We start from the raw sequence: 23,798 nt of genomic DNA on the forward strand, positions 1-23,798 counted from the left end.
AGCGACCATCAGACTGGTTCCGTCCTGAGGTCCAGTATGGCCATTTCATCTCCCCTGACTTTGGCAGTTAAATGGAGGATGCGTTTGCTATTTGACCAATTTGAGCTATAGCACAGATAGAACCCCCCATATCAGCAGTGAGAAAAACACAGGCTTTGGAGGGAGTGGGCTTGAAAGGTGAGGGGACTTGGCTGATGGCAAACCCAAGGTGTGAAGTGAGCTTCAAACCTGATGACTTGTCATAATGAGTATCTGCCAGCAGCAACTTTACTTTCATACTGTAAGAAAATCATCTGAGATGTTCCATCTGTCAAAAGGAGAGCAGCAAACTTCCGGGTAAACAGGCTTTACCTTCCGAAAGATGTGCAAGTGTAGGACAGTGAGGAGGACAACAGTTTACCTGATTAAGTAGAGCTGGCTGTGCCACAGTTTCAGGGCTTTAAGTATCTCCCAATCATTAAAAAAAGCAGATTTTGATTCTCTCTGAGAAAATTATATTCCCCAGACAGGAGGTGGACCATAAAATGCGTATGCCTTGCCTAACAAGGCTTTTAAAAAAATTCAGTCACTTCTATTAGAGAACCCAGTCTCTTTTCCTCAGTTTAATGCAAGTCCTGCTGGACCATCTTCCAAAGTTTCATCTGGTCTGGATTTGTTGTTTTTTTTCTTTCTTTGGTTTGTTCTTCATTTGAAATTCCCCTTTAGAGCTTTCTCCAGTGAAATACCATAAATTTTTCAGAAAAATATTTTTCTGGTTTAATAACGTACCTTAAAGTGTCGTTGCACCCAGCAGTGCCAACACTGTTTAATCCTTCTTTGCTCTTATTGACTTGCTCTGCTACTTTATTTCTTTTTAGGTCAGAGACACATTTTTTTTGAAACAGTTTTTAAAAGCAAGATTTTTTCCCTACTCTACCCACTGCTCACCAGCTTTGTTTTCAGCTAGATGAGCACACATGGCATTTTCAGGCTGCTCCAGGCTGTAGCCTGGCAATGGCCAGAAGTGTCCCCTCCCGGGGCTGGGGAATGCGTGCACAATTGGTAGGAAATGTAAGAGCAGCCCAGGAGAGGCTAATACGGAAGCTGTTCATTAGGGACGCCTCTAGTAAATGTGCTCTACAGCAACATGCCAAGGGATGGGAATTGCTCAGGGACTGTGCTTTTGTTTCGGTCAAAAAGAGGCAGTCCTCTGCAAGATACATCATTTGGTGGGAGAGAAACTCTGAAAAAAACGGCAAGAATGAGCCACGGAAAGGACAGAGGCAGGAAGGATGGTCTTTGGGACATCAAGAGTTAAAACTGGGAGGTTGTAATCTATTTAGGGAAAAGAGCTAAGAGCTTTCTGTATGTGCTAACCAGTCCCAGCTCCTGGAGCAATTGAGGTGGCAGAATCAAACTCAGAATGCTAATTACTGTAACTGAAGAATGAGTATACTTATTATCTGATATAAAGCAATTTTAGAAACACCCACAGTTTTAAAATAATAGTAATAACAGTAATTGAAAACATGAACTGACAAGTCACTAACAACCCATTATATCACAGCAATGTGAAAGAGCCTCCTATCTTTACAAAGCACCCTTCTGTCAATCCTTGACAAATATACACACCCCAATGTGGTCTAAAGAGCTGCTGCACAGAAGATGTTAAAATATGTCACAGACCAACACCCAAATCGTGGTGTTTCTGCTAGGTCTTTTTGTATTTGGAGTAAGGTGGAGCTCAAAAAAATGTATCAGTAGCTGGCTTCAAAAACACATACCAGTTTGTCCAAACAGGTTTGTCTATTGGTGTAAATTGAATTAACTTTTCCGGTCTACCTGTTTTCATTTGGACCCAGACAGGGGTCTCAGGCTTCTCTTACTTGGGCACATATGGGATAAGAATAAAACTTAAAGACTGGCCCCATTTATCACACAGAGGAGTGATTCAGAAAGCATGTTGCACAGACACTGGTGGCTTGAGCCAGCAGTCTCAGGTAAGCACCATCTCCCCAGAGAGCTGCAGCTTGCCTGCATGTCTCCTGAGTCAAGGCAGGTGAGGCGAGGGAGGAGGACACGGGCACAAGTCCCATGTTGCTGTCTGTTTCCTCAGCTTGCCTTGAAAGGGAAGAAAGACAAAAAGTTTTTCAAAGAATCAAGAAACTTAGTCAAATACAGACTGGACACAGTAGGGGGAAAAAAAAAAGCTTTCTTTTCTTCCAGCCATTCTTGTCTTCATTTCATGGAATTCAATTTTTGGAAGTAGTAGCATAATGCAACTGAGAAAACAGCTACATAAAAATCCCCCTCCTTATTCCACATTGGCATTTAGCAGATCTAGGGTACCTTATCCTGTGGCTGCCCATAGAGAGTTGCAAGCAAAGGAATCGGGAGGAGGAAGAGGGGACATATTTGCGTTCCTTGTGCTTTGTGATTTTGGAATTTTATTCTGATAAATCTACAGGATGATCCAGTCTCTAATTAGCCCCAGAGCTGATGAGCTGCAAGAGCACTATCAGTCAGTTTGTCTTCCTAAAGCCCTTCTGTGTGTTCTGCACCAAGAGCAACTCATCCCCATCCAGGCTTGCCATTTCCTCCAGATTTGTGCAAGCTTAGAAGATGAGATTGATCCGGACCTTCATCCTGATTTTTCAGTTACGCAGAGGAGGCTGAGGAATTGGGGTCTGACTTTGTCAGCATTTTCCCGTGAGCTCGCACCAGGGCTGTGATTTGCAAGTTTCCATCTGTGGACAGACCCAGCGTGCTTACTGCCATGCACAATGCAGTTACGCTTTGCTCTCTCCTTGTGCCTTTCCGGATGTCTGCCATCTGGCAGACCCTGCTCACATTTACAGTACTCTACGAAGAGGGTGACGGATTTGCTTGCCACCAGCCGCACAAACACACACATTGTATGGGGCTGGCTGTGTGCCTGGCTTCTCCCAGCTATAGTGTAGCCCACCCATTCTGTACATCTCAACCTGGATGCATAATCAGCTTAGTATACAATAATAATTCATTCTTATTTCAAATGAATCTTGCCCTACTTGCTACCACTTCATTAATTTCTTAGACGGAGTTGCATAATTTCTTTTCTGAGTTACACCCAGCGGCTCCACTTCCGCATCGCAGCTCCAGAGCTGCACTGTCCCGAGCACCCGCAGGCGTGAGGACGGCCAGCATCCGTGTGCGCTTGGTGCCTCACAAGATGGAGACAAATGGGAAAGAGATGGAGGTAGAGTGTGAGATAACCTATCTAGATAACTGTGGTGTTTACATAGCAGCATCTGATATTTTAGGAAACCCCACAGTAGATATATAATTAACAGAATAATATTTATTATTAATTAACCTCTGAGCCAACATGTGTAGGGGTGATGTGTGTCTGCAGCTCTCACATGAGCTGACATACAGTTTTAGTCCAGAAAATGCCATGGAAGGGAAAGAATTATAATCTTGGAGAGGCAGCCAGGATTTGGGTGTTCCCTGTCCTGTGCTATGCCAGTGATACTCAGCTCCCCGCTGCCTTTTGCTGCTTCAAACCAGCCCTCACGGCTCAGTGGAGACACAGCCTCATGTGCCCGCATTCACAGGGACCTTGCCTGCAGCTGGTGGGCCCTGCTTTCACAGTCCCAGCTGGGACTGCTGTTCTCTAGAGAATGAGATACTGGTAGTTTGCCAGCCAGCCTGAAATCACTCAGCTCAAACTGAAATGAATTTCAAGTGAGGGCAAAGTGAAATTATATTGACATGCAAAGTAGAAGTGTTCAGTTGCTGTCTGTAGAGACAGACAGACATAGAAATAAGGAGAAGCAGCACAGATGGCTAGCAGTGATTTTTTTTTCTTTTTTTTTTAGCTCCTGTTTGCCCTCCAGTTCTTCCAGCTAGAGAGAATTGGGATGCTGAGCTGGGGTTCAGTGCCTGGGTAAGGCACCCATTATCTCTAGGTATCTCTAGACTGGTAGTTTAATTTGGATCAAGAACACATTTTTAAAATTAATTTTGTGGTTGCCCACCTTACTGTGACTCACAGTGCAGCATAGTCCTGGAGTGTGAAAGGTGGATTCCTGCCAGGGGGAACTTATCCAGAAGATCACTTCAACCACCCACTCAGCCCACAGGACCGAATTAGAGCTGGTCTGTGAGAAAATCCCAGCAAGGTGTGCTGCATGGGGCCTCTGCACTGGCTGTTTTCCTCTGTAGCTCCCTTCCCAGGGTGCTGTAGTAACCTCTCCTGCGTGGCTGGACACTAATGTTGAGATTGGAATCTGGGTTGCCCTGGTAGGAAGGCAATATGACTGAAAGAAAACTGGGAATCTCTCCTCAGCTACAGGGAAGGGATCTGTGGTACTAAGTAAGTGTTCAGCTAGAATAACTGGGCATCAGCAAGAAGTCATGACTTCAAAACTTCTACTGTATGCTCTTACATATATTGTTTATTCACAGCATTTTGTTAAGCCCCAATGGTCTGAGCAAATACATTTTATAGTGCAAGCAGCAAACTGCAGCATTGCTATTTTCTCTTACGACCAGAAAACTGTTACCACACCTCAGCAGCTAAGTGTTGCTGCCTCAGGCCACTGACTCATTTTGACCTGTTTTTAATGAAAAATTAACCAGGAAAGGACAGCACAGGTGCTAGCCTGCAAAGGTGGGGGCTGGTTGCCAGTTGCACTGCCTCCTTTGCCTGGCTTTCTTCAGAGACCCATGGGGAACTCGAAGAGTTTCAGATGCTGTGAGGAGGGTACCTTGTGCCATCCTGCTGCCCATTCGAGCTACATTGGCCAGTAATTCTTTGCACCCCCAGCACAGAACAGCTGGCTCCCAGGCCTACCAGCTGAAGAATCTGAGGTATTTTTCTTTAAAACGCAGTTTGCCTGGTGTGGTACAGCGCCTGGGACTCCTGCTGCAGCCAGCACGGAGCAGCTCATGCATTTACTTCCTCTGTGATAAGCTGTGGAAAATGATACTGCTGGTGGGGATCCTAGCATTGCCACTCAGAGTGTAGTCTCAAAAACGTGACTTGATATCTGTCACCGAGGTCATCTGATCGTTCCTCATGTAAATGAAAAATAAAGTTCCCTGCATGGCCCAAAAAGCAATACAAAACTCACTGCAGATGAAGAAGGGAAAGGAAGAGACAGTGTTTGTTTAACACAGCCTGGACTCCAGCAGGAATTTGATCTTTTCTTAATACTGCTTTATCTAAGTTATTGTGAATTGCCATGGATTTTGCCATTGTTCTTTGTTCACAATGGTCCTGCTGTGCAAGGCAGCAGCATCTTTAGCTTCAGCAGACCTGTGCAGTAATCCAACTCTGCTCCCAGGCATTCTCTCAAACACCTGCACTAGCCTGGGTGTGACGATCTGCTTTTTCTTTCTCTCTTAAAACTCATGAACTTTCTGCAAGACCATATACCTATAAACTGAACTATAATTTCTGGCTATTTTTATTTCTCACCCAAGCAGTTGACTTCCAAGCTGGGACCTACTGCTCCTTGGAATTTCTTCTTCTGGCAGTTTTCCCAGGTCCCTAATCCCCACCATTTATCATGTCTGTTCACATGCTCTGAGCTGGCCAAATACTCAGGTTCACTTCTCTCATGGTTCATAGCTGTCAAACAGCTGCTCATTGCTGGTTCCTCCTCTGGGCTGAGTTGAGATCACGAATCTTCTAGGGGTTTTTGAGTCTTCTGTGCTGGCATAGCTCATTTTTTTTAGCTAACTGGACAGTGTTAATTTTGCCAAATCGGCCAAATGGGATTTCTTCTTGGCAGACCTTGATTCTGCAGACTCCACATACATTTATGAACTGGTTGTCTACTTGTAAAGAGATTAAATGATTTCTCCACTTTGTATTTTTGTAACAAGCGACAAAAATTTTGGATTAGGTCCATTCTTCTCATTAACAGAGAAAATAAATGTGCAAGAAGTCAGACTGTTTCCTACTTTAACCTATTTATAATAAATACCCCCTGTTCTTTAAACAAAGTTGATAATTTGGAGCAGCAGCAGAGACAAGCAGCACGGTCAATCCCAAATGCTGAACTATCATGTCAGCTTCTCTCCATCTCTGTGCCTCAGGCCAAAACATGAGGTGGATCTGCCAACGAAGCCATTGCAAAATAGTTACGTTTTGGACACTCTTATCTGATTTCTGAACTATTATAATGCATCCAGGTCTTGTTTTTGTGTCAGCTGTTTTTGTTTTGTTTTGTTTTGCTTTTTAACTGTAAGGGCTACAGATTTATTTTTAGATGAAAGCTCAGGGGGGTTTTTCAGACAATGCTCTTTACTGGCAGTCTTTTGATTTTTTCTGCAGCTTGCAAAGTCACAAAACTTGGCAGCAAGAAGCAAAAGTGGACACAAGCAATGTCTCTTGCAGAAGCTACAGTCCAGGCACCATGGCATTCAGCTCTGCAGCCTCAACAGGGCTGTTGTCCCTGCACTCTCTCCTGCTCCCAGTCCTTGGCTAGTTCCTGACACATCAGGAGACCTTGCTTGTAGAAAACATCCTGCTCTACATTACATGACCATAAAGGTTTTTCTCAAACCTGGCTCTTAACAGCACCTCTTCTAGACAGGGTTAATGAATAGCCTGGCTGGTAATTTCTGTATTAGGTGTAGAATCTTCAAAAGATTCACTTTCACTGGGAGAACTGGGCTTTCTGGGGTCAAAACTCAGCACTAAAAGCACTTCCTGGAGCCCAGTTTCTCCCATAGGAGGAGCCACTGCCTGGGGTTCCCCACACAGCTGCTTCCTGGGGAACTCCAGCTTCCCCTTTGGGGACCATCACTTTCCAGAAGTACAGGTCTGAGCCTGAGCTGCAGATAATATTGCGTCTGCTGGAACATCCAAACACTCTGAGGTCCAAGGGAAACCCTTGTATAAGCCCAGCTGCAACTTGCACCCACTGAAAGTCATTCCTGCACCAGCACAGACGTTTGGCATGGGCAGTTGTGCACTGCCAAGAGCGACCTTCCAGGGCACTGGGCTCAGCCAGTTTGGAGTTTTCTTGGACAAAGCTGTCTGTGTTTAACCTTCCTAGACAGACTTTCAGACTAAGTTCATGTATACCAGGAAAGCAGAGTGTACAATTTGCTCCCCTGTTTGACATAATCATAGGCTGTCCTGGCACCTGAAACAATTTAATGAATACCTTAGGATGGGTTTTGCTGTCAGATCATAATACCACCTTTCACAAAAGCTCTTGCCACTGTCACCATCCTGTGTCTGACACTGTGACAATGTGAAGAACCCCCAGAGCTCTAGGCAGCAGTGCACTGATATGATAAATGTATTTATTCAACCGGCATCAACCTGCAATAACTATGCAGAGGAATATCCTCCCTGATCTTTTAGGATAAAAGATCAGAGAAAGGTATTTCATTAATCCCAACACACCAAAGGCACGCTGTGAGCCTCTTTACTCATGTTTATGCAGTGCTAAAGCTCTGGTGATTCCATTGCACACCTCTAATAAACCACAGGGGTTTCATAAGAAGGTTGCAGCACAGCCTTGAGAAAAAGGAAGAAAATGAACTGAGCCATAGAGAGAGACAGGATCGCGCTGTCATCAAACCCAGACTGCCTCCAACAGCACCTTTTTTTTTTTTTCCCTCAGAGGTCTAAGAACCCAGAAACCATGCTCCCTGACACCCAGAGATACTCTGTCACGACATGTGCTAAAAAGACACCGGTCCTTGGGTCTTTACATGGAGAAATCTGGAGCTGACTCTTAGGTTGCAGGGATGTTGCAGGGGGTGCTTTGCAGAGCTGTGTGTGCACCCCAGCTGGGGAATTCCCCTGCGCAGGGGAACCCTTTAGCAGAGCCCAGTCACTGTGGCTGTGGCTCCCACCGCCCTCCCCACCTCTGCCCCCAGCCTCTTGGGCCCTACCAAAGCCTCGGGCATCTTTACGGGACACCACAGGACCATGCTGAGTAGAGGTGTAAAACAAACCCTGGGGTGGACAAGCCCTGTTTGCAGACTCAGCCTTTCCTCCTGCCTCCTCCCTGTGTGGTTGCAGCTAGTTTTCATTGCTTGGGTAAATGTCCAGCCTCCCTAGATTCAATCACTCCAGCTGGTTTTAGCCATTCCTGTTGCTTTCTTTCAACTGGTGATGACTTCTGCAGCCTCCCAAGTAACAGGCTGCTTTTAAAAAAATTTTTTTGGTATGAATTATTTTAGGCATTCGGGGGACTTAACTGAATCAACACATCACTCTTACAAGTACTTCCCTGGAGTGTGTATATGGAAAATACTCTGCCCTGATGAAGCAGGCTGGACCACTTAGCTTCACCATCTAACAGCTGAAACAGAAGAGGATCTGAAGCAATTTGAAGCCTGGTTTTAGACCATAGTCCTTTGCCACTGCACCACACACATGCAAAAATATCTCTGTTCTGTTTTCATATGGAAATCTAAAACTTCCTCGCCACTGAAAATCAACTTTTTTTAAGTACTCTGGACTGCACCACGATATTCTGGTGGCAGGAATACTAAGATACCTGTGTTGGAATGGCTACGCTAGCAATGGCAAATCAGTTCACACTACATGTTAGGATAACCCTCCTTCCTTGGTATTGGGAGGTGGCAGGATTTCTGTGTGTGGGGATGACAGTTAAAACAAACAGAAAATATGAGGCATATGAAAACAGAGAGTAAACCAAGTGAAAATGACCCAATTTTTTACTGATTTGTTCAATGAGTTACTGCAAGTAATTTTTTCCTTCTACTATTTATGGGGTTTCCCTCTTCTACGTGTTACCACGGTCACTGTGGTGTAACGTTAATTTGTTTATATAACCCCTGAGTTGCACTTACAGACCCAAATGTTATTTCAGAGCCACTACACTTGGGGAAGATTTTCTAAAACCTGTACATTAAAGCTTCAAGGAACAGTGATTTTTTACCATAACACAAATAGGGCCTCCTTCAGAGAAGGGCACGATGCTAACTGTCCTACCATGAAAAGACAGTTCAGCCCCACTGATGCTCTGCTCCCCTTTGAATCTACAACCAGGCTTCAGCCTTGTAATGCGCTTGTTTTAACCGCATGTTCCATCACTTCTTTTCAGACCATGCACCAGAAAAAGAAACTGATGGGCATGGTTTACTATTGAATTTAATTAAGGTAAACCTGAGATCAGGAGCTCAAGAGCACAGTGGCAAGTATAGAACAGTATTTATTGCATTTAGTCCAAATATTAGTTAACTTCAAAAAAGTTTTTTTCCTACAGCTTATTTTGTAGCTTAAAACTGGTAAAAGACCAAACCTCTATGAGTATTTACTTTACAATAGCAACGTAACTTCTTTGTAGGTTAATGCATCATATACAAAATACTACTTGAATCCCAAAAGGGTATTAAAACTCTGGGCATGAGATGTCAGGAAACTCAACTGTCTCAGCCCACATTAACTTTTTTCTACAATATAAAGCAGAATAACATTTTACAGAAACTCATATCATGAATGAAGCTGTCCTCTATGAAGTGTTTGTTGGTTGAAATTACTAACAATGAAGTAAAAATACTCAGATCTATTTTAGGCTTAACAGATTGACTGCTTCACAGCCCTGGGGAACCTTCACCCGTTCTGTCTGAGGTGGAAGCTGAAGAAAAACCTAGCAGAGTGTATTCTGACTTCAAGATGTATTTAATAAATAAAATTTTAAAAAAAGGACCTTTCGTACTTGGTTACAGAGAGGAACAGCCATGAAGAAGGATATTCTTCCGCTTTTGGTGCTTCATGTGCTTGCAAAGGTCAGCAGAGACCTTTGATAAATCATTCCTTCTTACCAGTAAGTTCATTATATTGGAAGTACACATTAAAACAGTAAATGTTGTACCTTTTATGGCATATTTTAGCTTCCACATTTTGCATATTGGGCACTGAACAAAATCTGACTACTTTCCTGAAGGTAAAAGTAAATTCACTGGTATTTCCCCCCTAGAGCTTCCTTTTACAGGAGCAGCATCAGCAAAATCTCAAAATGCATCTAAAGCTACTCCTTAACTTTAGGGAGGAAAAAAGGACCAAAGAATAAGACAACAGTATTTCTGTAAGCAGCAGTAAGTCCAACACAGTCAAATTTTAGTGTACAGAGTACTGTGACACACACAATATAAATTATTCTTCATTTGGCCTCATGACTTCCTTGGATTTTTTTGTAGCTTGTATTGAAAATTTAAACAGCATCATTATATTCAGGTGCCACTGCTACAGCAGGTTTGGACCTCCTGTAATACTAGCACTTTTGCCAACCTCTCCTGCCTCCTAGTAGCAAACTTCTAAGGAATATTGAAGAGCAGATAATTTCTTTCCTTTACAATTCCCTTTAAATATTGACACAGAGGCTGGCACTATCACAGCTCTTCTTCCTTACTGTAGTACAGTGGCAAAATGCAGTGATGCAAATTAGTCAAATTATCCTCAATCTAAAATACCTTACATGAAGCGTGGATGTTAATGGTCATTAACTATTTAGCTCTTATGTGGTACTCGATGGACAGTAAAGTTAGAAAAAAAACTATTTCCCAAGTGCTATTTTACTGCACTGCTAACTTGCACTGATACAAACATGTTTTTTAACACCCTATACAGACACACACCAACACTTTGGTCTCCTAAGTGATTTGAAGAGTTGGATTTCATTTCTTACAGGGGAAAAAAATCCTCCTATTTGGTTATTCTACAGTTATTCAATAGAGTTGTTTGTCAGCACTAATCCATGGTTTAGTGCTTAGTCTCTGCTGCCTTCAGTGTCCTGCTGCACTCCAGAGAAGCAGCACTAATTTATTGTCTTTGAAACTACACTCCTTACACTCTTACCTCAAAAACAAGTTCAAAATTGATCATGGATACTTACTGTAAGTGCATTTCAGTGAGTGTGTCATAGCCATGTCCTAGACACTTCTTGCCTGCCTCCTCCTCTGCTTGGAGAAGCGCTCAAAAGCCACTCTTTCACCCCAAACCCCAAGTGGGAGCAGACAGCCCTCACCAGGGAGAGCAGGGCTTCCTCTGCCTTCCCTGAAGCCTATGCAAGGATTCAAAAGGGTTCAAAAAGATGTGGGACACATACCCTTCTGGTTACTGAGACAAAGGTCCAGTCAGGTTTCTTCAAAATATCTTTGTAACAAAGAGGGTTGGCAAGGAGAAAAATATTAAATAACAAAAAACAGAGGGTAGAGCCCTGCTGCCACCCACCAGCATGTCCCGCTCTCTCCCTATGCTGCAACAAGCTGGAGTACGCACTGTAAGAAATGTGTGGATCTTCATCCTACAAAGAAAACCTGAAAAGGTTTCCCAGTAAGCAGGGAGCCAGAGAGGTGAACTGTGGTTAACCTCTGGTGGTGTACCTGACCTTCTAGATCCACCTGATGTTCAGATGCTTTTGTTTCTCAAGCATAGACAGCAGTTCTTGATGCACAGCAGCTTTCATGCTATTCTTTTTGACCCTGTGAATGCTCAAAATCAGAACACAGAAGTAGCACAGGTGCAGGTTGCAAAGAAATCCTGAACTTCCCTTCAACTGGCTGGATTTGACCGTGCAAGATTGCATTTTATAAAGATATTTTTTCCTACATTGACAGCTACTCTATGCTTAGAATTTTGTCAAAATTATTACAAAACATTTATTGACAGTAGCAAAAAACAGAACATTTTTTTTGTAAACAGAAATTAAAGAAATTGGCTTTAAGTCAATTTTGACCAGCCAGCTGTACAAATGCTTAAGCAAAGCAGCAGTCAGGGAGGTTGGGTTTGGAAGAATCCACGTTGAGTTCAGGAGAGGTCATGTCTTATTAGATCACCAAAATAAGCTGTTATTGTCTTCAGTTTGTTATTGAGAAAATTTTGTTCTATTTCAACTTTCCCTCCTGGCCCTGCTAAAGAAGCCACCTGAAAAGCAAAGAACAAAAAGCGAATCAATCAATGCACAGCAAAAGAGGCAAAACCCCAAACCTTTTATTCACATGAAACATCATGTAAAACACATCTTTGGCTCTGTTAATACTGGTGATAATATTCCTTTGTCACCTAATGTCCTCTTTCAGTGTCTCCTTTTACTCACAGAAGTGGTTTGTGGCTTCCTTGTTACTGAAAAATCCTCCTCGCCCCAAGCCGTGAAAATAAGAGGACTTCAGAACTGGAGATAAATAGTCATTGTTTCATACACTGTGCTGAGGCGAGAGATGCTAGACTGGTTTGCAGGGTACTTGGCATTTGAGACACCCAGTTGCAGCAAAAGCAAGCTGTAAACTGTGCTGTGAAGGTGTCAAGATCCCAAGTTTTGAGGGAAGAGTAAAACCAAACCCTGGAATTAGAAAGCATAAAGGTTGCACTGAAGATTGGCAGGGGAAATGACCCAATCAAAACCAACCCCAAAACTCCAAACAGGCAGAGAAGCTCACAAAAACCAGTTACAGTTTTTTGCTGTTGCTATTGCAACCAAAAATAATGCTGTTGTGTGTGTGCACTGGAGTCTCAGGCAGTGTTGAGGGTAAGGCTGCGGGCAGCTGAGTGACTGCAGGCAGGGAGAGCCTATCAGGCAGCACTGGTCCTAGCTCTCATGTTTATGGTCACTGGGGTGAGAATTTCACCATTCACACTTTGTTGACTGAGCTCGGTGCACACCTTTAATGCTTAATGATTACAGACAGACAACATTTTGCAGCGGACTTTGCATTTTGGACTGGAGCAGGCAATACTCTCTCCTCTCCTGTTCCTACTCATGATGCCCGGTACGACCCCTTTGAGGGACGACAGCCATACAGGCTACCAATTTGGCACCAGGACAGACTGCACAGACAGAAGGAAGAGAAGAACATCAGAACTGAGTGTTGACTGCTTTTTTCGCCCCCATCATGGACCCCAAGGACCTGTGCTGTGGTGAGGGTCCCCGCTCCACAGTCAGTGCTGCTGTTCTCCCTGCCTGCTGCAGAAGAGCTATTTTTATAGTTCCCTATGCAGGGAAAACTTCCCAGGCAGACATAAAGGGGTCAAGGTCTACAAGCCTGCAGTAGATTTTAACTGATCTTTAAACCAAGAAGTCTGTGATGTTAGCAGTTGAAATGTAAAGTTCAGGTTGCGTTATTAACACTTCTAAACCCCTTTGAGACTTGATTTTGTACTGCAGATTTAAATATAAACACGCCGAACTTCCTCTATTTTACTGTAAGAAAAAAAACAGCTTATCAGGAGGAAATAACAGATTAATCTAAACTATACTTTGAACCTTTATTGACTTGCCCAGAAAATGACCACACTTATCTAAACCAAGCATTTACTTTTCTGTTTTTTTTTTTTTCCCTTTTCATTTTTTTGTTTCTGCAGACAAAAACAAAAGTATGAATGGTTTCTTCATCCTTCAATTTAAGGGTAAAAGGAAAAAAATCTTCACGTTCTTGTCAAAGAGGAACCTGCGACTGAAGTAAAAAAGCAGAAGCTGGCTTATAGATAGCACAAGAATCTGAAATTGGCAAGTGATCAGGAATGTTAATTTTACGACTTATCTTTTCTTGAAATCCTAAAAGCAATTAACGTTGTCGGGTAATCCACATTGCTTTTTCTAGGAAGACATTAAGTTTGTATTTCTAATTTATTATAAGCAAAAGCTGGAATGTCCTTTTCAAAAAGTGTTAGAGGCTTTGCACTTCATAGCTAATGTTATTTAAGTATTCTAAAATATTAATTAGATTAGTCAATGTAATATAGAATATTAAAATTACTGTCTTGGGGTTACATACTCCTGTTTTCAGGTTACAATTTGTGTCACTAGCATATCTAAGTATGACTAACACATTGATATTAAACACAAGTGTTTACTAAATATTTCTCTTAGAAGACCAAGTAAAGCAAAATGTTTCATTGGTAACACAGGCAAACGCTGCTCCTCTGCTGAGGGGTGGCATCCACTGAAGGACACCTGAAAAGTTACATATGCTGTGTCTAATCTAAGGGTCAAATCCAGGATAACTAAGACTAATTTCAAACGACTACTGAAAAGTATTTGACAAACCCATCAGTGACAAAAATCTAATGAGCACACAGGCATAAGCTCTGCAGGGGCGGATCCAGCACCACACGCTCCTCAATCCTTCCAATACTCAGAGGAGAGAAATGCAAATCCTCTGTGATGATGCTTATTTGTAAATTGCTGGAGGTTGCAAATGTAATTACATAGGAGTTGCCAAGTTTTCCTCAGAAGGGCTCAGTCAACCCTGACGGTGTAACGAGGGAAAGCTGCCACACGCCAGGCTTCAGAAAGGTGCCAGCTTGGTGGAGGGACGCCCTCTAAAAATAACAGCAGATTGAGGAACGATGACGCTTTGAGAAAAACAAAAGGCGCTCACCTGTTTTTAGAAATACCGACACGCTTCTCTTTTTACAGTGAACTACAACAGTGAGTACGGAAAGGCTTCTTCATTTCTTTTAAAAATTGGACTAGTACAAAATTTATTTTACATTTTCCTGTGCAAATACAATGATTCAATGCTGGCAACTCTCCTCATCCTGGTTTGTTCTTTAGCCCAAACCCACGTACTCAGGGGGGGCAGGTATCACCTCCTCTGCAGCGCTGGGTAATTCTGCACGTGCCACACACCTCCCCAGGCAGCAGCAAAGGCTGCAGCTTCAGCTAATGCCTCCCTGCATCCCTCTCACCTGGATGCTTCATCCTTCAGTTCAGTGACTGCTGATGGAAACAGTCCACAGCTACAGACACAAGCACAGAGCATTAAAAAAGTAGCCAGCAGGTTTGGTCTCAAGTTTAAAATAGGAGACATCAGAAAAGAAATATAAAAAGGGAACGAACATGGAAGATTACTTCAGGAGTACAAGTTGCTTAAGGTGCAAACTTGCTTTATATTGTATTTTTGAACTCAAAGGTTTTCCTGCTGGCCTTGCAGGTTCTTTTTTTAATCATACTGAAATTCCTTTAGTAAAGTAACTTCCTATCTGTTCCAACCACCAACTAAGGTAACTGTGGATAAAAAGTTTATGGTAATTTTTTCACCCTCCAAGAAACTTTTCTGGGGTATGAAAAATACATAGCAGATACATATGGCTTGACAGGCAATCACACAAGGAGACTGTGATTCCTTTCATTTTATAGAACACTAGAAAAAAAGAGGAAACCCCTCTCCCCACAAGCAACCTAAAGGCTAGGGGGAAAAAAAGAAAAGGCAATGGTATACTTTACACTGAACATAATAAACCAAAATGCTCTCAGGCAGCATTTTTCAAAATGCACAGGTCTGCAGGTAAATTATGCCACCGCCACAGTGGTGCCTCCACCCTTTGACAGGCCAGGGATTTTTTTTTTTTTTTTTTAAACTTGAGGTGGGCAAACTAAAATTCAGTATTCAAGTGCTATGAGCTTTAGGAAGATTGAAGGCCAGAAGTGCCACTCTAGCTTGGTGTATGCTGGGAGCATCTTATGGCTTTATCTTTTATCAAGAACAGAGAACAGATGTGAGTTTAAAGTGGGGTGCTTAAAAGCTGCCGTTATTAACATGATAGTCATGGCTGAAGCATATGCAATTATATTCACTTAGAAATGATCAGCCTGCAAAACACATCAACCCACAGTCTTTTACCTGCCAACTCCCCTAATACCCAAGCATTTTAAAAATACAATAAAATTAATCTGAGTTCATCTCCTGGTCTCTCACTCCCTGCTTTGCTCATTGTTACTCCTAAATAAACATGACAGCACTTGGCAGGTCCCATTTGGCCAGGTCTCCAGTCTGAAAAATCACAGCTAAATGAACTGGTCTGGTGGTAGTTCTACTAGTCCGCCTTCCATCAAATTTCTTAATTTACAGAGGTTACCATATATTCTTTTATTAAAATGATCTCTGTAGTATGATTTTCTGTTCTCTGAATGACATGAGATAGAATTCAAATAAATGAGTTTTACCCATCTTTACACTCTCTTCATTGACCAGTCATTTGTAACAACTGAACTTTCAAAAACAGAAACACAGCAAACATGTTCCCATCTACACCTGCAGACAGAACAAAGCTTCAGTGTCTAACTCTAGGTTCTCTCAAAATGGACGACGAAGATGAGGTGGGAACAAAGGCAAGAAAAAAAGAAAAGTATCTGCATGATGTGTATTCTTTGCATGGCTATCAGGGTCAAGTGCACGTTGCTTAATTCTGGGCTCGGGGAATCACTCCACACACTAGACAAGGAACAAAAGGTAATTTGTATCTTCTGGCAGTATTTGGAAAATAAACCAGGTCTGAGACACCAATACTTGGGACAGCAAAAGCTCCAACAGCAGTGAAATTTCACTAAATTAGGCATAGCTATCACAAACAACAAAAAACCAAATACTTTCTCCGAAGCCCAAAAAACCTCAAACCCAGGAATCTACCAGATTTATAATTTTGCACCAGTCATATCTTCAAATAGTAAAGATGACACAAAGTTTTCAATACAGAAACAGGAAGAGGTCTGAGAAGTGACTGGTTAAGAAAAAGAAAAGAATTATCAACAGTGCATAAAGACTAACATAAACCTTTCCCTGACTCTCACCCTGCTTCAGTTTTTTTAAAAACACAGTATCTTGAGTGAATAAATGCAGCCCGTAAGATCTTCCTAGTGGGGATTGAGTTACAAATCTATACAACACCAAGCAGACTGCCAGTAGGTCAGCTCGTGATGGACGGAACTACAACTGGCTGGTGACAAATAAATCACTAGCTAGTTTAAGTGGAAGGAGGCTGCCAATTTGCATTATGATGCCAGTTTATATAGTTCCAGTCAACCAGTAGGAATCACATGGGAGAATACCATAAACAATATAGATAGAAGAGCAAAGGCCTGTGAACACCTTGCTAGTGCACAGCATTTATCACTTCCACCGGATCTCCCAAACATCTGTGAAATGTCACACCATGTCCACCACACAGCTGCTTTCACGCAGCGCATCCTCCAAAAGCTGCTGCTGTTGCACCCCAAAGTAGTACACCCACTGTCCCGTGCTCCTCCAGTGGACCCATACTCTTCAAAAACTGGATCGGCTCCCCCTCTCAGCAAGGTGCAAAGAACGCACACATTTTTGAAAACTCCTTCATCCATCAGAGTGATGTGTTCATGGAGAACGTAGGCTGTGGTGCCACATTCTTGACTAATGTTTGAAAAAAACCAGTCTTGACTGAAAGTTAAAAGACAGAACCAGATTTTCCCTTGCACAGGCTTAAGTTAAAATCCTTGAGCTGCTCTCTAAACTTTTAAGGACAGGGAGAAACTCCTCCTGCAGATACTGAGCAGTAAGTTATCTGCAGCCATCTAAAAAAACCCAATGTTTTGCCTATCATGCCTTTATGCTCATAATTTAAAACACAATTATCTTGGTTGATCTGGCAAATTTAAAGACTCATGGTTGAAATGGACAGCAATCAACAATAACAGTTCTCTTAACCATAAAGTTTATGTTCGGAATTTACTCCAATACTTTATGAAGTGTAAAACTTTGTATATGGTTCAATGAAGAAATACTACTCAAAAACGATTAAAAGAAAGAAGAATATTATTATTTGACATATATTACCCAAAAAACCAGCACTGTTCCTCTCCCTCTGTTACCCTACACTATTATAAGGGCCAAAAATAGCTGGCTGAAAAAGGGGACATTCACAGAAGTTTAATAGCAACTCTTAACAGGAAAAGGCATAATTTTCAATAAAAAAAACAGTTCCTGTTTGGAACTGGAACTACGTTAACATTGTATTGTGAAGTAGACTCAAATTTTGAAGAGGGGCTGCTTTTTCAGTCATTCCACTTTTGAAAAGTTCTTGACACTTTTTTCTTTTTAAATTAGTCTTTTCTCATATCCAATACTACCAAGAAGCCTGCTAGTGCAGAAAACTGCAGAGCAAGTTAATAAGGTCCATGACGTGACTTCACAACATGTTGGCTATAAACCTCTGAGCAGAGCCACAGTGCCATATCCAACTCACCTACACAGAGAGAAAGGCTGCTGGACACTGACAAATCTTTCTCAAATTGCATTGTTTTTTCTTTTGTCACAGGCTGGATCTTGGATAGACCAAAACTTTTCTAACTCAGAAAGATAGCTCTCAAGTTGAATAATAATGAGGCATCTTACTCTCAGAATCGTCTTCAATTAGTAAAGTCACAGAATCACAGAATCACAGAATTGTCTAGGTTGGAAAAGGTCTTGAAGATCATCCAGTCCAACCATCAACCCAACATTAACAGTTCCCCACTACACTCGTATTCTGTCTTAAGAGTACACCAATATTATTCTAATAGATTTGCTTGCTCTGCTATAAGGGTCATAAAGATTAAAATGTTACCTGAATATTGGCCTCAATTATCCTGCTGTTTTGATATGCTAACACAACCGAAAACTAAAAGTTGCGCTACTGTGTGCTCAAGATGTTAAATATGCAACATTTCCAGTAGCTAAAAATCATAAAGACTTAAAAGATAATCCCATGCTAAATATATCTATATATAAAAAAGATTATCCTTTGTCTAAAAGAGAAAAATGTTTCTAATTAAACCACCATTTCTAAATTTGTACAATATGACTGTCTTCAATTTGAACGGTGAAGAAGTTTAGGATAATCACCAAGGCACAATACAGTATCTGAGCAGTTAACTGTCCATGCTCAGGATAAGTAATAAACTCCTGATTCCTCAGTACTCTGTCTCTCAAACTTGGCTAGGCTAGTAAAGATGCCAATGTGGTCATCTGACTCACACCATACCAGGTCACCAACACTTCAGGCTCATCAGTTTATTGGGGGGAGCCGTCATGCAGCCTGACTCCATTATGACCACCAGTGAGAGGACAATACCTCAACGGCAGCACTCACACAGCTTACAAGAAGAGTGAGGAGCATCACTAGGTTAGTAAGTGAACATTTGGGAGGGTATGTTTTCGTATCTTAAGTAGCTGAGTATGTCTTCTGCAACGTTGTGAAAAGAGGCTATCCCACCATTAGCAAGAAGGTCCTACAGCAGCGAATCCCAGGTTCCTCCTCCTTTGATGCAAAAATTAAGATACAGAAGTATTATCTGTACAGAAAACAATCTGTGCAAGAGATCAGGCTACTTGGGATGAGTCCTGGTACCTAACGCAAGTACACACTTCCTGCTCTACACTGTGATGTGGAGCACTGATCGCTAAACACTTCATAAACAACGTTTAATCACTGTCTCAACAAGCTTGCTTCTCAAGTCACTCGTTGAGGTCTCTGTTACATTTTGTTGGAGTATTAAAACCTAAATGTTAGGATTTCCTGCAGGTATCACCTTTCTTTCCCTTGATCTGGTAGAAATGAACCAACCAAGAAGGGGAAACGTGCTGGGGAAGGTTGAGCATTCCCTGACTGCAGATTCCCTGCTGCCAGTAGAGTCGATCAACAGCAGAGCAAGAGGGAGAAATTTATTTTCATCCAAATTTTGGCAAGGCATGCGCATTCACTCTTTTATTCATTATTATTTTAATAATATCAGCTTAAATCAGTACCATTGATTCTTCTCATAGAAGGCAAGAAACAGTTTTCAACTACCCATGTATTTATCAAGTGTTTTCACTTCATTTTGCTGGGGTATAATTTTGATTTAAATATGCAAGCATATTTGAAACAGTGATTTCTAATTCTTTCCTACTTTGCGGGAATTCTAAGTAGGTCAAACTTTTTGTTTTGCTTTTCAAAAATACTGCTGGCAACCAAATACAAGTTTAGCCCCCCAGAACTAAAGCAGTATTAATATACTTCTGACTGGTAGTTTCCACAACTCCCCCTATCTTTTTTTTTTTTTTAAAGGGATGTGAAAAAGACTTAAAGACTCAGATGTAAAGATGCTGCAAAGACATGAGTATCAACAAGGGTGTCACACATGAGCTACATAATAAGCTATATTATTAAAAAAATATATTTTATGTATGTGCGCACACATAGATATAATTCCTGATTATTTCTTAACTAGAAAGAATATTTTGAAAGATTGATTGGACCTAAAAATGGACCTGTATACATTACAAATTTTGTAAAAAGTACATGCTTTTAAACAAGATTTGATGCAATTAAGGGAAACGTTTCACATTTCTTGTAAATGCACCAACCATATTCCACTGGTTCGCTGCTCCCTCTTGAGGCAGAAGTAGAGAAGTTCGTTTCTCCTCTTCCACCTAAACTCAGTGAATTTTGTAAGGGAATTCAAAGAACCCCCTCTCTCTCTACAAGACTAACCCTACATAGAAAAGCCTGTGTCTGAAGACATAATAAGCACTGTTTTTGCAATAAAATTATCTTATGTTATCTAATTATCTTATGTTATATGTCTTGTCTACCAATAAGGCAATGAACACCAAGTCCTCTGACATATCTAGGTCAAGGTCAGCTACCACCTTGCTTTCACACCAGCAGCGGGATCCCTACTCTACGTTAGCTATCTAACTGTAAAAAGAAGCACATATTTTTCCATTAAATTGGCATCACCTTAACTAAAGGTTAAACAGTATTTTTATTGTAAGGTTGCTTGTAACTGGTGGGCAATTATTTCCATTTATGCTTGAGACCTACTGTCAGACAAGGAAATTTGCACTGATACACCGGCTTACAGTCAGTATAAACATCTTCACAGAGGTGTGCAATGGCAATTAAGTCAACTTCTAAACCAATTTTAACTGACAAAGCACACCTCGGTTGTAGATTCAAGCCAGTCAACGAGAGACAAGAGGCAGAGTACTCAAATTTTAACAACTGTCACCTCACATGTTAAGCATGTTAGACCACCTATTCTAGCAGCTAAGTGATCTCTGAAAGCCTTACATATGGGTTTGAGCACACAGAGTTCATTTTTAAGGACACAGAAGAGGCAAGTGTTATGTGCCTGAGCAATGTTACACAAACCAAACTTAGGTTTTTAAGTTTCCATGCAAATCTAAGGCATCAGATAACCTGTTCAGCAAATATTGCCTCATCCAAGTTATTCAGTTTTCATGCATTAATCTCCTACAAAAAATGTTTAAGATTTACTTCATCAAGCTTTTATAGGCCCCTAGAGTTTACAGACTACATTCACAAGCCAAGCTACACACTACACCCTAGCAGTGGTGTCCACAGGCCCTTGCCAAAGCAGTTGTTGCAGCAGAAGCCACCCTATCTGGTCTGTGAGAAAAGTAAGATGGATGAGAACTGTGGGCAAAACCATGAGCAAACTGAGAAGACAACTGTCTACACTAACCATTAAGGACCTTCAATGATAAATCTTTTTTTCTTGAGATTCACAGCACTGGAAGTTTAGTGGCAGTAAATTCAGGAACTTCATTCTTAAATACAGCCAGAGATGATGACAGCCAAACCCATAACCAGTCTCATCCTATGGACCAGAGTATCCACTAAAGTCACATTTGGTCATGTTTGACACACCTCTGCCCACACAGGATTAAGAATACATTTCCCTAAACAGCGGGCTAGATTCATGTTCTCTTTCCCTGCTCTCAGATCATCAGCCTTCAGGGTTTTTTTCTTATACTGGCACAATTTCTAGAGAAAGGCATGAGGAGCTGATTTCTCTTCCTGAGAGTAGCCCTTAGCCTTGACAACTGAACTGAAGCTAGGCCTCCAGCCACATGCTTTTAACAACTAAGCCGTGACCACAAAGACATGTTTTTGAGCAACAGCAGTTACTCTTCAACCATTTGCATAAAGGCAAACTGTGGATGTACACCAAGGAACACTTCGAGCACATTAACAACATTTGGACCAAGATGAAAAGGTGGCAAGACACCTAACCCAACCACATAGAGGTGCCCAGCTCTTCTGTAGGAACAGGTGAAGGCCTGTGGATAGTACTCTTAGATGCTTTTGTGGGAATGTAAGTGAAATGTAGATGTCTTTGCCCATTTATAAATCCAGTAAAAAGTGATCATGAGCAGAGCATAAACCTGTTAAGGTCATTCTTCATCGTGGGAACGGAACATTTGATAAAATGCAGTGGTTAGAAGTTGAAACTAGAGAAACTCTGCCTAAAATTAAGGTTCCTGTTCAAAGATTCACAAACCAGTTTGACATTTCACCAGCCTGAAATGCAAAATGCAACTGAATCATCACCTGCCGTACAAATGGTGCTGTGCATAGTGCGGGCTCATAGTGTGCTAATACTCAGGCCATGTGAATTTCAGCTTGTTTCTCAAGCCAGCTGTTTGTCATCAATGATTCTGCAAGCCACCATGCAGCTTGAGACCTTGCCTGCTCTAAGTCAGATACAGCTTTTGAAAAAGCAGGAAATAATCCTGGGAAGTTCTGTGGCACGTTGCAGGTGAGGAGAAGATCTCACTGCTTCCGTCTTTGCAAAAAGTTACAAGACGTGATTAACATAGAAAAAAACACAGAGGAAACTAAACCAGACAGTCTGGGGAATCGTTACAGTCATTTAGTTACTTAAAAAAAAAAAATCTATCAAAAATCTCTAATACAAAAAAACCCCATGCCAGTGAAACAAACTGTGTGTTTATCAAGTCAGTGACGTATCTAACTATCTAATCACTGTAATGCAAGCAGCCCATATGGAACCACACACCAGTGCAGACAGCATCAGTATCTCTGGTGGCGTGACATTTGTCTCTGATCTACTAAGCAGTGACAGTAGCGATTGAAGGCTGTACAGTGATTTCCTGCAACTTCTTCATAACCTGAAAGCCATGAAAGTTTAGGACTCAGCAATTTATCAGATAGTAAGAGCCGGTTAACATCTTTTTTTCTTCTTTTATAATGATGTATCTGTCTGGTACCCAAGAAATCTACTGGTTTTGTATCTTCTATAAGAACTTCCAATCTGTTGCATTATGAAGGAACAGTATCAAAATCATGGAAATAATCTACCACTCCCGTTTCTAAAGTACTGCAAACACAGAAATCACTTAATATAAGGTACAAACTTAAAACAAAAAAAACCCCACATTCAGCTGAACACACTTAAAAGTCTTAAGTTTGTGCTTATAATACCTATGCTTTAAGACAGCTGGGGTTTTTTTTGCAATTATCACATCTTTACCCAGTAACACACCTGATCAATGTCAGCATTCCGAGGTAGAAAATACACAATATTGTTGGTGATCTTCTTGGAGAGCCTGAAAATTTCAAACGTAAAAGCCAGTAAAGGATAAAACAAGAATGGGGAAGGAGAAGTTGCTTCACATGCGTTCATTTTGAAAGTATGTCCCATATTCACTTATTGAGTAATTAAATTATAGTTAGTCTTCTGGGTGTGTGAGTTAGATACTCTTCCGAAATGCAGAAGTTAGCACTGTCTAAATGCAGAAACTCTATTTCACCATTACTGACCTAGAAAGAAAGAAATCCTCCCCCCTCACTTTTAAAGAAAATTTAACTGAACTACAGAGAAGTATTTGAGAAATTTGAATGTGGTTTATAACTAGTACATTGGTTTGATATTTGTTTTCCAATCCATTTTGTGGAATACCTCTCACACATGCATACAAAGATTCCCTTACTCTTACAAATATGGCTACATTTTAGCCAAAAAGGAAATAATTGAGATTATTTTTTTTGGAAAAAATCCCACCACACTTCATATTTGATTAAACTATTATGCTAATACCTTCCCAGATGAATGAGTGCTCAATACCACTGTTAATAAGTTCGCATGGAATTTTATACATTAATTAAAAGGGTTAATATTTTGCTTGCACTCTTCTGTGATTTCCTAAATCATAGGCAGGTGCTACGACTGAGAACAGTTTGAGTAAGATATTTTAAATAAGATGTACCTTTTATAAATCAATAAAAAAGTGGAATT

At 41.3% G+C, this 23,798-nt stretch overlaps 1 protein-coding gene across 9 annotated transcripts in view; it reads right to left on the reverse strand.

Moving 5' to 3' along the window:
- Positions 1-9,152: 9,152 nt before the first annotated feature.
- TGS1 (trimethylguanosine synthase 1) overlaps positions 9,153-23,798 on the reverse strand; it is a 30,066-nt gene continuing 15,420 nt past the window's right edge. For 5 of the 9 annotated variants that reach the window (XM_074819084.1, XM_074819058.1, XM_074819025.1 and 2 more), the window contains 2 exons: positions 23,046-23,124; positions 9,153-11,884 (listed from right to left, as the gene is read on the reverse strand). In XM_074819084.1, coding sequence (XP_074675185.1) covers positions 11,768-11,884; positions 23,046-23,124 — 196 coding nt within the window. In that variant the 3' untranslated portion in view covers positions 9,153-11,767. Of the gene's footprint in view, positions 12,300-23,045; positions 23,125-23,798 lie in introns of all 9 variants that reach the window. The other 4 variants (XR_012622545.1, XM_074819044.1, XR_012622543.1 and 1 more) reach the window with 4 other exon arrangements.

Source organism: Strix aluco, chromosome 1 (genome assembly GCF_031877795.1).
Source record: "Strix aluco isolate bStrAlu1 chromosome 1, bStrAlu1.hap1, whole genome shotgun sequence".
Lineage (NCBI taxonomy): Eukaryota > Metazoa > Chordata > Aves > Strigiformes > Strigidae > Strix > Strix aluco.